Source organism: Salmo salar, chromosome 09 (genome assembly GCF_965601325.2).
Source record: "Salmo salar chromosome 09, fSalSal1, whole genome shotgun sequence".
NCBI classification, from domain to species: domain Eukaryota; kingdom Metazoa; phylum Chordata; class Actinopteri; order Salmoniformes; family Salmonidae; genus Salmo; species Salmo salar.
The window spans coordinates 14,912,802-14,929,115 of record NC_138299.1 but is presented as its reverse complement, the minus strand read 5'-3'; the positions used below and the strand labels follow the sequence as shown (position 1 = coordinate 14,929,115).

General features: G+C 44.8%; 1 protein-coding gene across 2 annotated transcripts in view; it reads right to left on the bottom strand.

The window, feature by feature from the left end:
* Positions 1–3,148: 3,148 nt before the first annotated feature.
* The window catches only part of ltk (leukocyte receptor tyrosine kinase), a 72,250-nt gene continuing 59,084 nt past the window's right edge, over positions 3,149–16,314 (bottom strand). For both annotated transcript variants that reach the window (XM_014210289.3, XM_014210290.3), the window contains exons 20-29: positions 14,820–15,006; positions 14,561–14,651; positions 8,690–8,754; positions 7,094–7,223; positions 6,723–6,820; positions 6,535–6,627; positions 6,210–6,311; positions 5,930–6,064; positions 5,700–5,790; positions 3,149–5,599 (exon numbers count right to left, since the gene is read on the bottom strand). In XM_014210289.3, coding sequence (XP_014065764.2) covers positions 4,571–5,599; positions 5,700–5,790; positions 5,930–6,064; positions 6,210–6,311; positions 6,535–6,627; positions 6,723–6,820; positions 7,094–7,223; positions 8,690–8,754; positions 14,561–14,651; positions 14,820–15,006 — 2,021 coding nt within the window. In that variant the 3' untranslated portion in view covers positions 3,149–4,570. The remainder of the gene's footprint in view (positions 5,600–5,699; positions 5,791–5,929; positions 6,065–6,209; positions 6,312–6,534; positions 6,628–6,722; positions 6,821–7,093; positions 7,224–8,689; positions 8,755–14,560; positions 14,652–14,819; positions 15,007–16,314) is intronic.

The following is a 16,314-nucleotide window of genomic DNA, read 5'->3' as shown; positions in this document are numbered from 1 at the left end:
CATAATCTCTATTAATTTAATGGATTTATCAAGGGAGGCTCCCAAGTCTCAACTCTACAGCCAGAATTATCATATTGCCCCCTATTCTCCCCCTCTCATACAGAATTCATTCCTCAGCAAACTAGCAAATATTCAACAAGCCCTGAAGTCATCTGAATTCTTCAAGAGACACGAGGTGAATAGAGGAGCTTTAGTTCATCAGCACCTGTTTTCTATTGAAATTTGTTCATCACATTATACAGTCGTGGCCAAAAGTTTTGAGTGACACATTAATTTTCACCAAGTCTGCTGCCTCAGTTTGTATGATGGCAATTTGCATTTACTCCAGAATGTTATGAAGAGTGATCAGATGAATTGCAATGAATTGCAAAGTCCCTCTTTGCCATGCAAATGAACTGAATCCCCCAAAAACATTTCCACTGCATTTCAGCCCTGCCACAAAAGGACCAACTGACATCATGTCAGTGATTCTCTTGTTAACACAGGTGTGAGTGCAAATGAACTGAATCCCCCAAAAAACATTTCCACTGCATTCCACAAAAGGACCAGCTGACATCATGTCAGTGATTCTCTAGTGTTGACGAGGACAAGGCTGGAGATCACTCTGTCATGCTGATTGAGTTCGAATAACAGACTGGAAGCTTCAAAAGGAGGGTGGTGCATGGAATCATTGTTCTTCCTCTGTCAACCATGGTTACCTGCAAGGAAACACGTGCCGTCATCATTGCTTTGCACAAAAATGGCTTCACAGGCAGGGATATTGCTGCCAGTAAGATTGCGCCTAAATCAACCATTTATCGGATCATCAAGAACCGGAGGCGGTTCAATTGTTGTGAAGAAGGCTTCAGGGCACCCAAGAAAGTCCAGCAAGCGCCAGGACCGTCTCCTAAAGTTGATTCAGCTGCGGGATCAGGGCACCACCAGTACAGAGCTTGCTCAGGAATGGCAGCAGAACTTTTGGAGGATGGCCTGGTGTCAAGAAGGTCAGCAAAGAAGACACTTCTCTCCAGGAAAAACATCAGGGACAGACTGATATTCTGCAAAAGGTACAGGGATTGGACTGCTGAGGACTGGGGAAAAGTCATTTTCTCTGATGAATCCCCTTTCCGATTGTTTGGGGCATCCGGAAAAAAAGCTTGTCCGGAGAAGACAAGGTGAGCGCTACCATCAGTCCAGTGTCATGCCAACAGTAAAGCATCCTGAGACCATTCATGTGTGGGGTTGCTTCTCAGCCAAGGGAGTGGGCTCACTCACAATTTTGCTTAAGAACACAGCCATGAATTAAGAATGGTACCAACACATCCTCTGAGAGCAACTTCTCCCAACCATCCAGGAACAGTTTGGTGACGAACAATGCCTTTTCCAGCATGATGGAGCACCTTGCCATAAGTGATAACTAAGTGGCTCGGGGAACAAAACATTGATATTTTGGAAACTCCCCAGACCTTAATCCCATTGAGAACTTATGGTCAATCCTCAAGAGGCAGGTGGACAAACAAAAACCCACAAATTCTGACAAACTCCAAGCATTGATTATGCAAGAATGGGCTGCCATCAGTCAGGATGTGGCCCAGAAGTTAATTGACAGCATGCCAGGGTGGATTGCAGAGGTCTTGTAAAAGAAGGGTCAACACTGCAAATATTGACTCTTTGCATCAACTTCATGTAATTGTCAATAAAAGCCTTTGACACTTATGAAATGCTTGTAATTATACTTCAGTATTCCATATTAACAACTGACAAAAATATTTAAAGACACTGAAGCAGCCAACTTTGTGGAAATTAATATTTGTGTCATTCTCAAAACCACGACTGTATATATTAAACACATCGAAGAGCTTTTGTGAGGCATACCGGTGAACAAGATCAACCATTATATTGTAATGAGTACTAGTCTTCTCTCTCCAAGGTGATTGGGAGCTCCCTCCTCTTCATCCATGACCACACTGAGCGAGCTGAGGTTTGGCTCATTGACTTTGGTAAGACTACAGGGCTTCCTGAAGGACAGACTCTGGACCACTGCATACCCTGGCAGGAGGGCAACCGAGAGGACGGATACATGTTGGGACTGGACAACCTGATGAGGACACTGGGCTCTTTGACCAATGAAGGCAATGGTGAAGGAACTAGTCAATTGACTAGTGAGTGAACTAGTGAGTGCCTTTTAGCTATGGCCACCCGGAAGGGAGATGGATTTTACATCATTCTAGCAGTTAGAGGACCCTGGGCAGTATTCTATAGTCTCTCAAGGGTCCTCTGTCACAAAGTATACCTACTGTATGAATCACACTTACAGCTTACCTACCTACTATATTCAGCACAACCAATTGTATTGTTGTAAATAATACTGTATTGTTGAAGCCATTGCAGCATGGAGGTAAGAGGAAGTTTTTTTTAGCGTATCTGTGCCTGCTGAACAAATGATACATTTTAGGGGATGAAATGTAATGAATATACAGAAACTTGATATTGTAAAGCCTGTACATTCTAGAAAAGGCATACATTACTGCTTATGTAAGGGACAGTATTGCATAGAAATCTAACACACTCCATATTCCAAGGTATTATTAGATATGATTGAAGTATTTGATAATCAAGCATGTCATTTTTGGTTTCAAATGTTAAGACATTGGGCATACTTTATTCTAATACAGTTACATATAGCAGTTTGTATTTAGGATCATATGGTGAAACATTTAAAATGAGTCTTTCTAGTATTGTATTTTGATAGTCCATGAGACTAACCTCAAACGCTATTGCCTTGTGTGAATGGTTGTGTATTGGGATTTCATATGTTAAAGTAAACATCTGTAATTCTGTATTATAAAACACTTTAAATAGGTCATTTATTTGGGGTAGTGAGATACAAGAACAAGTGTAGTGTTTGTTCTTCTGTGTAGAGGCCCATAACTTTGGATATGAAACCAATGTCTGCGGAAATGATGCTGTGACAATATTCTAAGGAAATTATGTGAAAATAAAATAGTTTTGACTGTTTTGGTGGGGGAGATTGTATTTTACCAGGTAGAGTCAGGTTAAAGGGGGTTTCTTCACTGTAATTAATATATAGGCGTCAAGTCTTGTCCACGTCAAAGTGTCACTGTAGCCTACATCATGGAAACACAGGACATTATCGTAACCTAAAATATCCAGTAAACAATGTTTATTTCAGTGTAATAAACTAACATGTACATCAGCAACCGTACCGCTTTAACTACAGCTCGTGACAAATAAAGTAAATGGCAAACAAGCCCTCAAGTAAATACGAACTTTAACTATTTGGTATTTCATATGAGAATGCTGTCCCCTGCTGGGTGTAGGAGGTACAGTAGAGTACATTACAAACCTGTAGTGTTCAACAAGACAAACACACTTTATAAATAAAGTATAATTGCTACAAATGTACGAAGTTAGTCCAGTTTAAGGAATTCCAATGTCAAATAATATTTTGGTGTTGCCAAGGTGAAATTCAGTAGTATTAACATTTTCTGTGGTGGAACAAGATGGACACAGGAATTCCTACCACATGATCTGCTCTAGGTTTCTCTAAAAACCCTCAGTAAAAAGTGAGAATAGCCACCATTTGATTAAATGCACATAGAGGGTAAAAGTATTAGTAAACAATTAATAGACTATAGTATTAAGAAAATAAGTGTGGAAATGACTACATTTAAACTATCTACAAAATAACTATGACAATTCTAAGCGAGATGACATTTTGGTCATGCACCTTATAGGGAACAGTAGGTGACAAGTCATAATTCTTATCGCAAGGAGCTACTTACTACACGTCATAGCATCCTCACAATGTAATTCTCCTTTCTGCCTTACCGTCACCTGCATAGGGAACCAGAGATTCTAATGTCTTCACAGTATTGATTTAGCAGTCAATCCCAGTCATTCATTCCAGTGTAAACCTACAATACAACTTTATTATCCATCCTTTCAGTGACGAACAAACCCCCCCCCCCCATCACAGACACACTGTTGAGAGGAGCACAGGGTCAAGCTGCAGTGCTCTCCCTGGATGGAGAGCATGTTGTGGAGTTATGGGCTCAACGGTAGAGGATTGTCGTTGGGATATGAACCCAGCAACTAAAGGTAATGGTAGAAACCGAGAAGGAATGGACAAACAAAAGAGCCCCGAAGCAGAGGAGACACTGCGCATTTGAATGGATGCCAGACAGTGCAGATGAATCCAGCTCGGGCCTAGAAATTCACTGAGGCTTGGATGTGCTTCTGTGCCAGTGACGGCCTTCTTGGGATGTGTCATATTCCACATCAGGAAGAGAACATACCACCTGTCTCCTGGCAATGCAGCATCTCTTCCTGTCTGTAAACTTGTTTTCCTGCTACTCTGCCTTTCATATAATTCTCTCACTGCCTATGCTAACTAGAACGCATCATCAGTTGCACCAAAACTGTATAAAATAAAACAATGAAATCGACAAAAGGGAGTGAAAATTATTTGGTCAAAATGGCTGCCGTCTCCAGTAGTGTGTTCCTGTGAGTGGCCATTGATCTGTGGGGTCTGTTCCAGTGTTCTGCTCCTCTCCCCCATGGGCCACGGTTAGACAGGGGTGACGCTCAGGTCCTCCGACAGGGAGAAGCCTGAGTCTCTGTCCCGGGTGGGTTTCTCAGGTTTGGTGTGCTTCCTCACATCCTCGTGTCCATAGCTGGCGTGGCGCTTCAGTAGCAGTTTGGGCATACAAGAGGAGGCTGCGCCCAGGCCTGCCCCTGAGGAGGAGAAAGAGCCACTGGGGGCACAGCTGGTGCTGGGGCAGGGCTCTGGGCTTTTGGGCACCACCAGGGGCAGTCTCTCCGCCTCGTAGCTCTGCTCGTCGTAGGCATAGTTGACGTTGCCACAGGGGAAGCTCTGCAGCTTCACCAGGTCCATGGCCTGGCCCCCACTGGCTCCTCCTGCTGGGCCCTTCCGGGAGGACACCAGGCTGAGGCTGGGTGCACCCTGGGGCTGGGGAGCAGAAATGGTCTGGCAGGACGAGGAGGGGGATGAGGAGCACAGGCTGCTGGGGACAGGGAGGCCGTGGCTGCCAGAGTCGGTGCACTCGGAGCTAGGGGGTGCTGCCTGGAGGGCAGAGCAGCTGCTGGACAGGGGCATGGACTGGGTATGAGACAGTGCTGTCTTTCCCTTACCAAAGCTCTCCAGCACCCAAGAGCCGTAGGTTGGGTTCCACAGGTTCTTGGTCTTGTTTTTGAGCCTCTGGCTGCCTGAGAAGGAGCTGTTCCTGGAGCAAGGCTGGAGGGGCTCGGGTTGGAGCCAAGCCCCAGGGCAGACCCCTGGAGCAGGGACAGGCTCAGCCCAGCAGGGCTCCAGGGCCTCACGGTATGAGGCCACCTCCTGAGGCAGCTGCTGGGGCCTATGTAGCAGCAGACAGGGCTTGTGTGGTTGGGGCAGCGGGGTGGGACCAATGCCCAGACCCAGGCTGCTGAGCTGGGGAGAGACCTCCTGGGTGTCAGAGTGGGCCACCAGCAGAGGGGTCAGACTGCCTGAGGTGTCAGGGCAGATCACAGTGCTCAACTCCTCCTCTATTGTGGGGCCATACTCCACAGGCAGGGGTGTGTTGATCACATCAGGGTCCTGAGTGTGTGAGAGAGAGAGAGAGAGAGAATATAAATGGTAAATATGAATGATGAGTGTTATAAAGGAAATGCATCCCTGGTTGCCAGTGGGTCAGTACCTGAGTGCAGTAGTTGATCCTCTCCAGAATGGTGGAGAAATTGGGTCTGTGTTCAGGGCAGTGCTGCCAGCACTGAGTCATGATCCGGTAACTACAGAAGGGAAAGGGAGAAAAAAAACTCAATATCATGGATTTAAGTCTAAAATTGCATATAGGCATTTCAACAACAGTAAATGCATTATAAACTCCCACCAGGAGTTAACTCCATCAGCTCAATCTGATCTACTCACACAGGCCCGGGACAGCTCTTCGGGGGGTCCATCCTCCCCCCACTCGTCACAAACTCCAGAACCTCTTGGTTGGTCTTGCAGGGGTAAGGCATGTAGCCCAGAGAGAAAATCTCCCAGAGCAGTACTCCAAATGACCTGCAGAGGGAGAACAGAGCTCAGTTTAAAAAGTTGCTAAGAGAAATCAGTTGCTGTCCCATTTACACTGGCCGTATGTACTTATACCACTCATTCAACTTTGGATAAATAAACTTTGGATCATGTAGAAGAGTAAATGGGTTACCATGTGTCAGTTTTGCAGGTGAAGATGCCTTCCATGAAGGCCTCTGGCGGCATCCACTTGACGGGCAGCATGGCACGGCCGCCCTTTCTGTAGTAGCTGGCCCTATGGAGGAGAATGAGTCATGGTTAGCGTCTCAAACTCCTCTAGGTATATAACTCAATGGGAATAGTACTCGAGTCTTCATCACTGCATGGAGCAAGACCAGACTGATCCTACAGATACGTTGAGATTTCAACTAGGAAAAACACACAATGGAGAAATGAAACGGCTCATGTCTCATGAAGATCAAGAGGCTTGGTAGATGCTGAGCGTGCTATCGGTGTACCTGTATATATCACGTGCCATTCCAAAGTCCCCTATCTTAGCCACTCTGTCTGGCCCAGGGCAGGTCAGCAAACAATTCCTGGCAGCTATGTCTCTGAAACACACAACATTGAATACCTCTTTATGTAATATGAATACCGTATACAAAAAAAAGGTCATGCTTAGGTTGTGGTAGGAGGACGTGGTAACCTGTGGATGAAGTGGTTCTCCTCCAAGTAACGGCAGCCGAAGGCAATGTCTCTGGCCACGTGTAGCAGCTCCAGCATGGTGAGGGAGGAGCTCTGACTCTGAAAAGACACCATACAAAACCATTACTGCTGGCTTTTACCTACACAGACCTACAGGGCTGTTGAACAGTTGAGAGACACTCCGCTTCTGACCGTTTTGGGTCGGTTCTGTCTCAGGAAGCTAATGATCGTTTTGGTTCTGTTCTGTCTCAGGAAGCTACTGACCGTTTTGGGTCGGTTCTGTCTCAGGAAGCTAATGATCGTTTTGGTTCTGTTCTGTCTCAGGAAGCTACTGACCGTTTTGGTTCTGTTCTGTCTCAGGAAGCTACTGACCGTTTTGGGTCTGTTCTGTCTCAGGAAGCTCTTCATATCTCCTCCAGTCATCAGCTCAAGGAGGATGAAGCGGGGCAGGATCTGCAGACTCACCCCAATGCAGCGCACTATGTTCTGGTGGCTGAACTTACTGTGGACACACAAGGACAATGGTGGTGAATACACTACCTCAGGCTAGGAGAATTGGCCAGACACCAGCTGTAATAGCTTCAGGGTACACAGGATCCGGCACCATTCCGTTTTGAACTGTGTCATTCCTGAAACTATTTGGCCGGATCCGATACCTCTCCTGGCAAAAAAGAAATAAACGTAATATGAAAAAGTTGATTTTCAGCCCTTACCTAATAGTCGAAGAGTTGATTGGGGTAGGCCCAGCCTGGGTTTATGGTTTGAGCAACATTATGTTTGAGACCAACGCATGGCCGTGGCTGTGTGAGAAGCACGGCTTTATCGCTCACAGAACTAGAATGAGATTCAGTTTCTATGATCTCTCTCCCTCTCTCTGCTCTGATAGACATGAGCCTGCAACTCTCCGCTCTCCAGCGTTGTACTTCATTTATTTCCATATAGAAATCATAGCCGCGCAAAGGGTTCTGGAGGAGCTGCAGCACCCCTGATAAATTCAAATACATTTGACAAAGTTACAGAATTACTGCTGTCTGTTCAGAAATAAATGAAATAATTTTGAGTAGCCTACTAATTTAGCCACAGAGGATCAACAGCTTCTTTAAAAAAAATAGCCTAGCTGTGGATTTTGTATAGTAGCCCATTAACAAGACATAGCCTACAAGTCGAGAACGCTCGGCATATTGGTCAGTTGCAATTTGTCCATTGCGTGGAATTTGTTTATTAAAAAGCCACATTTTTCCCCAGACCCTAGGCTATTAAAAAATGTTCCCCATGTGTGCAACTTCTGGAAGTGCCTCTACTCTACTGCTCTATGCCAACACGCAAATAAAATGCCATTACATGCAAGCCAGGCTTTATTATACAGGTGATGTGTTTTTTTCCTCATGGGTTCCGGTACCTCAGAGCTCCCCAGGTCACCCCCCCACGCTCATTTTTTGTTCCGGCACCTCCCAATTTACAAATGAAGCACAGATTTTTTACAAAACTGTGTGTGATGTTGTGTGGTGGCATCTACATTAATGTGTTTACATCTGTATGTCTAAGGTTATTTCATGGCGAGGAAACACTCCGGGTCCCAATTTATCCCAAGCTGCTTATTATGTACTCTGTTGTGCCTGCTTTAGCCCGACAGCATCTGCTCGACAGATATGCTTTTTAATGCTTTCAGCAGAGCTCCATTTGGAGGAGAGACGAGGTTCTTCTGGCAACCAGCTGCTGTCTCCTCGATAGGGATGAATTGCCTGACTCACTATGATAAACAACAGCTGGTGAGCTGGTTAACAAAACAAGCAGCGAATGAGGACTACACAAAACATGGCAGCAGACTAGCCTGCCGAGCGCTAAGTGACGGCATGACAGTGTTTGGGTCTCATCCGCCTGCCTCATGGTACGCTATGTTACAGTATGCATCCTTTGTGTGTGGTGCAGGAGGAAGTGGATGGGGCAGTGTGTTCCAGCCCAATGCACCTCATAATCAGGGCCTCCATCAGGAAATCCATCTCGTCCTGTTCAGAGCAGATCTCCGGAAGAGTCTGTGGAGCAGAGAGGTAACAATAGGCAGTCAGGCCAATCAGGTTCTATTCAGAGCAGAAAGAGAGACACCTCATGGCACAAATTTGTTTACGTCACTGTTAGTGAGCATTTCTCCTTTGCCAAGATAATCAACCCACCTGACAGGTGTGGCATATCAAGAAGTTGATTAAACAGCATAATCCTTACACAGGTGCACCTTGTGCTGGGGACAATAAAAGGCCACTCTAAAATGTGCAGTTTTTGGTCACAACACAATGCCACAGATGTCTCAAGTTTTGAGGGAGCGTGCAATTGGCATGCTGTCTGCAGGAATGTCCAACAGAGCTGTTGTCAGAGAATGTAATGTTCATTTCTCTAACATAAGCTGCCTCCAACGTCATTTTTGAGAATTTGGCAGTACATCCAACCGGCCTCACAACCGCAGACCATGTGTAATTACATCAGCCCAGGACCTCCATCTAGCTTCTTCATCTGCGGGATTGTCTGAGGGGGACTGCTGAGGAGTATTTCTGTCTGTAATAAAGCCCTTTTTCTGGAGAAAAAAATAAATAATTCTGATTGGCTCGGCCTGGCTCCCCGGTGAGTGGGCCTGCCTCCCAAGTGGGTGGGCCTATGCCCTCCCAGACCCACCCGTGGCTGTGCCCCTGCCCAGTCATGTGACATCCATATACGAGGGCCTAATGAATTTTTTTAACTCACTGATTTCCTTCTATGAACTGTATGTTACTCAGTAAAATCGTTGAAAATGTTGCATGTTGCGTTTATATTTTTGTTCAGTATACATTGTTTACTGGGGGGCAGGGCTACCGACATAAAGGCTAATCTGAAGATGGTGCTGGCTGAGGTTAAAACGGGTGAGTGTAGATGGTATAGGGATATTGTTATCCACAGCAGCACAAATTATGTTAGGATGAAACAGTCAGAGGTCACCGAGCGCAACATAGCTTCAGCATGTAATTTAACTAGAAAGATATACTGGCATTGAGTAATTGTCTCTGGTTGAAAACTTATTTCTGTCCCTCACAAAAGATAGAATTTCTAGATAGCTGGCCCTCTTTCTGGGACTCACCTACAAACAGGACCAAGCCTGGCCTGCTGAAGAGTGACGGATTCAATCCTAGCTGAAGAGGTGCTCTCATCTTATCTATCAACATTCCCATGGCTCTAACACCTCCATCTCCACAATGAGATAGCTTAGTGGAGTCTCCCCCTAGCACAGTCAGTGTAGTCAGCTCAATTTTCTCCATTGAGACTGGGTATGTGCCTCAATCTAGGTCTGGCAAAACTAAACATGGCAGTGTTTGCCTATGCAATCTCCCTGGAATAAAGACTTCCTCCATTCCTGTGATTATTGAAAGAGAGAGTGAAAATACATCATCTCAAAATAGGACTACTTAATGTTAGATCCCTCACTTCCAAGGCAGTCATAGTCAATTAACTAATCACTGATCATAAACTTGAGGTGATTGGCCTGACTGAAACATGGCTCAAGCCTGATTAACTGACTGTGTAAAAGGAAGCCTCTCCTTCTGGTTACTCTAATGACCATATCCATTGCACATCCCGCAAAGGCGGAGGTATTGCTAACATTTATGACAGCAAATTTCAATTTACGGGGGAAAAAAATGACTGTCTTTTGAGGGTCTAGTCATGAAATCTATGCAGCCTTCTCAATTACTTTTTATAGCTACTGTTTACAGGCCTCCTGTGCCGTATACAGCGTTCCTCACCGAGTTCCCTGAATTCCTATCGGACCTCGCAGTCATGGCAAATAGTCCACAGACACACTCCAAAAGGCTTTCGGAGCCATCATCGACTCAGTGGGTTTTGTGCAACAGGTCTCGGGACCTACACAATGTCACAATCATACCCTGGATCTAGTTTTGTCCTGTGGAATAGATATTGTGAATCTAAATGTTTTTCCTCATAATCTTGAACTATCGGACCACCATTTTATTTGCTCAGACCCCAACCGAGCATTAACAAGAGCCACCCTATAGGTTCTCTGATAACGCAAAGATTCCTAGATGCCCTTTCAGACTCCCTCCACCTACCCAAGGACGTCGGCGTACAAATAACAGTTAACCACCTAACCTAGGATCTAAACTTAACTTGGCGTAATATCCTAGATCCAGTCGCGTCGCTGAAAACAAAAAAAACATTTGTCACAAGAAACTTGCTCCCTGGTATACCCAAAATACCTGAGCCCTGAAACAAGCTTCCAGAAAATTGGAAGTCCACCAAATTGGAAGTCTTCCGACTAGCTTGGAAAGCCAATATCGAAAAAGACCTCACTGCTGCTCGATCAGCCTACTTTTCAAAATTGATTGAGAAAAATAAAAACAATACTGACGCAAAGCTAACTAAAAACCAGCATTCCCCAAGTGATAATGGCCTTCACTTCAGCAGTGATGAATTCATGAACTTCTTTGACGAAAAGATCATGATCATTAGAAAGATAATTGCAGACTCCTCTTTGAATGTGTATTTCTCCAAAACGCAGTTGTCCTGAGTCTGCACAGAACTGCCAGGACCTTGTATCAATGGAGAGACTTCTGTATTTCTCAACACATTCCACGGCAATAGTAATGGCCTCTAAACCTTCCAGCTGCCTAATGGACCCTATTCCAACTAAACTACTGAAAGAGCCATTTCCTGTACTTAGCCCTCCTATGTTGAACATAATAAATGGCTCCCTGTCCTCCGGATGTGTACCAAACTCACTAAAAGTGGCAGTAATAAAGTACCTTCAGGCGTTTGGAAATTGCTCCCGAGGATGAACCAGACTTGTGGAGGTCTACAATTTTTTTCTGAGGTCATGGCTGATTTCTTTTGATTTTCCCATGATGTCAAGCAAAGACGCTTGACATCATGGGAAGAGTTTGAAGGTAGGCCTTGAAAAACATCCACAAGTACACCTCCAATTGACTCAAATGATGTCATTTAGCCTATCAGAAGCTTCTAAAGCCATGACATCATTCCCTGGAATTTTCCAAGCTGTTTAAAGGCACAGTCAACTTAGTGTATGTTAACTTCTGACCCACTGGAATTGTGATACAGTGAATTATAAGTGAAATAATCTGTCTGTAAACAATTGTTGGAAAAATGACTTGTGTCATGCACAAAGTAGATGTCCTAACCGACTTCCCAAAACTATAGTTTGTTAACAAGAAATTTGTGGAGTGGTTGAAAAACTAGTTTTAATGACTCTGATGTAAACATCCGACTTCAACTGTACATGTACAGTCGTGGCCAAAAGTTTTGAGAATCACACAAATATGAATTTTCACAAAGTCTGCTGCCTCAGTTTGTATGATGGCAATTTGCATATACTCTAGAATGTTATGAAGAGTGATCAGATGAATTGCAATTAATTGCAAAGTCCCTCTTTGCCATGCAAATGAACTGAATCCCCCAAAAAACATTTCCACTGCATTCCACAAAAGGACCAGCTGACATCATGTCAGTGATTCTCTAGTGTTGACGAGGACAAGGCTGGAGATCACTCTGTCATGCTGATTGAGTTCGAATAACAGACTGGAAGCTTCAAAAGGAGGGTGGTGCATGGAATCATTGTTCTTCCTCTGTCAACCATGGTTACCTGCAAGGAAACACGTGTCGTCATCATTGCTTGCACAAAAAGGGCTTCACAGGCAAGGATATTGCTGCCAGTAAGATTGCACCTAAATCAACCATTTATCAGATCATCAAGAACTTCAAGGAGAGCGGTTCAATTGTTCTGAAGAAGGCTTCAGGGCACCCAAGAAAGTCCAGCAAGTGCCAGGACCGTCTCCTAAAGTTGATTCAGCTGCGGGATCGGGGCACCACCAGTACAGAGCTTGCTCAGGAATGGCAGCAGGCAGGTGTGAGTGCATCTGCACACACAGTGAGGCAAAGACTTTTGGAGGATGGCCTGGTGTCAAGAAGGGCAGCAAAGAAGACACATCTCTCCAGGAAAAACATCAGGGACAGACTGATATTCTGCAAAAGGTACAGGGATTGGACTGCTGAGGACTGGGGTAAAGTCATTTTCTCTGATGAATCCCCTTTCCGATTGTTTGGGGCATCCGGAGAAGATGCTTGTCCGGAGAAGACAAGGTGAGCTCTACCATCAGTCCAGTGTCATGCCAACAGTAAAGCATCCTGAGACCATTCATGTGTGGGGTTGCTTCTCAGCCAAGGGAGTGGGGTCACTCACAATTTTGCCTAAGAACACAGCCAATAAAGAATGGTACCAACACATCCTCCGAGAGCAACTTCTCCCAACCATCCAGGAACTGTTTGGTGACGAACAATGCCTTTTCCAGCATGATGGAGCACCTTGCCATAAGGCAAAAGTGATAACTAAGTGGCTCGAGGAACAAAACATCGATATTTTGGGTCCATGGCCAGGAAACTCCCCAGACCTTAATCCCATTGAGAACTTGTGGTCAATCCTCAAGAGGCGGGTGGACAAACAAAACCCCACAAATTCTGACAAGCTCCAGGCATTGATTATGCAAGAATGGGCTGCCATCAGTCAGGATGTGGCCCAGAAGTTAATTGACAGCATGCCAGGGCGGATTGTAGAGGTCTTGAAAAAGAAGGGTCAACACTGCAAATATTGACTCTTTGCATCAACTTCATGTAATTGTCAATAAAAGCCTTTGACACTTATGAAATGCTTGTAATTATTCTTCAGTATTCCATAGTAACATCTGACAAAACTACCTAAAGACACTGAAGCAGCAAACTTTGTGGAAATTAATATTTGTGTCATTCTCAAAACTTTTGACTACGACTGTACTGTACTTATAATCTCCACCGGCACAGCCAGAAGAGGACTGGCCACCCCTCAGAGCCTGGATCCTCTCTAGGTTTCTTCCTAGGTTCCTGCCTTTCTAGGGAGTTTTCCCTAGCCACCGTGCTTCTACATATGCATTGCTTGCTGTTTGGGCTTTTAGGCTAGGTTTATGTAAATTATAAGCACTTTGTGACATCTGCTGATGTAAAAAGGGCTTCATAAATACATTTGATTGATTGATTTTCACACCAGATTTTCAAGGAAAATCAATGAATTCATTAATATATGTAGCTGAATTAATTAATTCATTAAATGTCAATGTCAACATCTATAGTATGTGTGATGCAATTATTTTACATTTCCCCTAATTGGAGAGGGCGGGATTGTGGCTGGAGCGGAATAAGTGGAACGTTATCAAATACATCAAACACATGGTTTCCATGGTTTCCATGTGTTTGATGCCATTGCATTTGCTCCGTTCCAGCCATTATTATGAGCCGTCCTCCCCTCAGCAGCCTCCACTGATTTTAACCCTACTCTTAAATGATCATGTAATCACACATTGTTTGACTTACATCATGCATTTTTCCAAGCAGAAGCAATACATACAGACATGTTGTGTCACAGCGAAACAGAGCGACTAATAGAATGACATTTAGATCAGTGTTGATGTCTATTTAAAGGTCACCAGCTCAATCTCCTTTGTTCGATTACAGGTCTGCACGTCATTGTTGCTTACAACACAGAGGCAAAAAGGGGACCTTGTTATTGTCGACATTCAGACAGTTCTCAATGCAAAAGACCAGCAGTACACATAATGAAGAAAATGTAAAGGAAAACTACCATAGAGGAATACATTTTGGGGTCAAATGGTTATCATTATTAACCATCTTCTCTCCATTCCTGCTTTTTAGACATTCAGTCATATGCACTGCCAAAAGCAATTACTTCATTTCAACTGCTATGTGCTAATGTGCTTCAAGTCATGGACGAGTAATGGAGGCGGAGGAAGAGGAACTGACCTTTATGGCCACTTGCATGGCTGTGTTCTCGCCATTCATCCCTAGAACCTGGCCCTCATACACCTCCCCAAATGCTCCATGGCCCAACGCCCTGTAAACACACACCAAGCCAGACAGATGACAAAGAGCTTAATTCCAGATTCCAGTCAAAACCTGAAGTGATTTGAACATAGCACACTACTACAAATAAATGATAATGTAATGCACTTAATAGCTTATAGGTCTCTGCTAAGTCACCCTCTCTGTGTGTGTGGACTACCTGAGGAGGGTGATGTTCTTGCGTGGTACTTCCTTCAGCTCGCTCAGTGAAGCAGCCTTGCCAGCAAAGCAGTAGTTTGGGTTGTAGTCTGTCATGATGGTGGATGACCGGATCTTACTCAGCTTGTACTCTGGACTCTGGAGATGCAGCCTGACTGCATGCAGCTGGTTCTTCTTACGGTAGTATACTGTAGGGGAGAGAGACCAGGAAGATAGGGTTGGTTACTGCGATACAGCCCTCGGCTTCAAACTGTTGCTATACTGTAACTATCAGAGACACAACATCCCACTAGCGCTGCATCAGACACACTACCCTAATGTCTGTCTGTCCTCTAACCTCTGGCCCTGGTCCAATCAGTGACTAGCTGACAGTCTGTGAGTTGAGGACCGAGGACTCACCCTCCGTGGAGGCGGCCTGCGGTCTCGATGCAGGTTGGTAGTCTGCCTGGAGGGCTGGGTGGGGGCCCTGGGGGGCGATGCGTGGAGGTGAGAGGTGCCCTCTGCTGTGATGTTGAGCTGCAGGTGCAGACAGACGCGACACTCGGGGGAGGAGTGGGGGGCCCGTGGACAGACTACCAACCTACATGGGGGAGAGCTCAGGTGAAGAGACACTGTTAAGTGTCTGAGGTCTGTCTCCACCTGGAAGGGCCCTCTCCATGGGCCACCTTGGGGCTGCATAAACCATCTGGCCCAGGGCTAAGGATTTTGTGTTGGGTTGAGTGTGTGTGTGTGTTGTGTGTTGTACGTTGTGTGTTATGCATGTTGTGTGTTTAGGATATAGGGAAACTATTTACTGACACTGTACAGTATGTTTTTTGAATTGATAGCTCTGACATCACTTCCTCTGAGGCTTATGGGAACGTTCTGTGGTCATACCCAAAGGGACTTTCACTTCACGGTGAAACTTTGTGTTAATGACGGGTTTTATTTATTTAGCATTGGAAAAAAGTACAGTCCCACTTCAGTCATGGCACAGTGTATTACAGTTAGTGCACAAGTCAAACTTTAAACATCTGTATCTCATACTGACATAGAGGGATGGTTTGTTGCCTTCACGGACAAAAGTTATCACATAGTTAATCGTTAATATCCAGACACTATATTGTTATTGGAAGTATTAACTCCTCCACAGTTGAGAGATGTACACTATATGAGAGAAGTATAGGGGATTAGAGAAGATCATTTCGCAGTAAAGCAGTAATGCTTGGATCCTGACAGGGCATATGCATAGTGATGAGTCACCACCACAGTGCTTTTAAAGCTTAAGTTGACATTCTGCCATGGTAAGACACTCCATGGTTAGACACTCCTTTAATCAGCACTGGCTGGAAAATAAGTCTTCCACTGACAGAATTTACCTCCGCTCTTACTGCAGCACACGGACCTCAAAAATGGGGCAGTGCAAAGAGAAACATCAAATAATCCCTCACTGTCCTACATTTCTAGCCAAAAAACTAATAAGACAATTGGTTAAACATTTTTTTTTGCATGAGCAC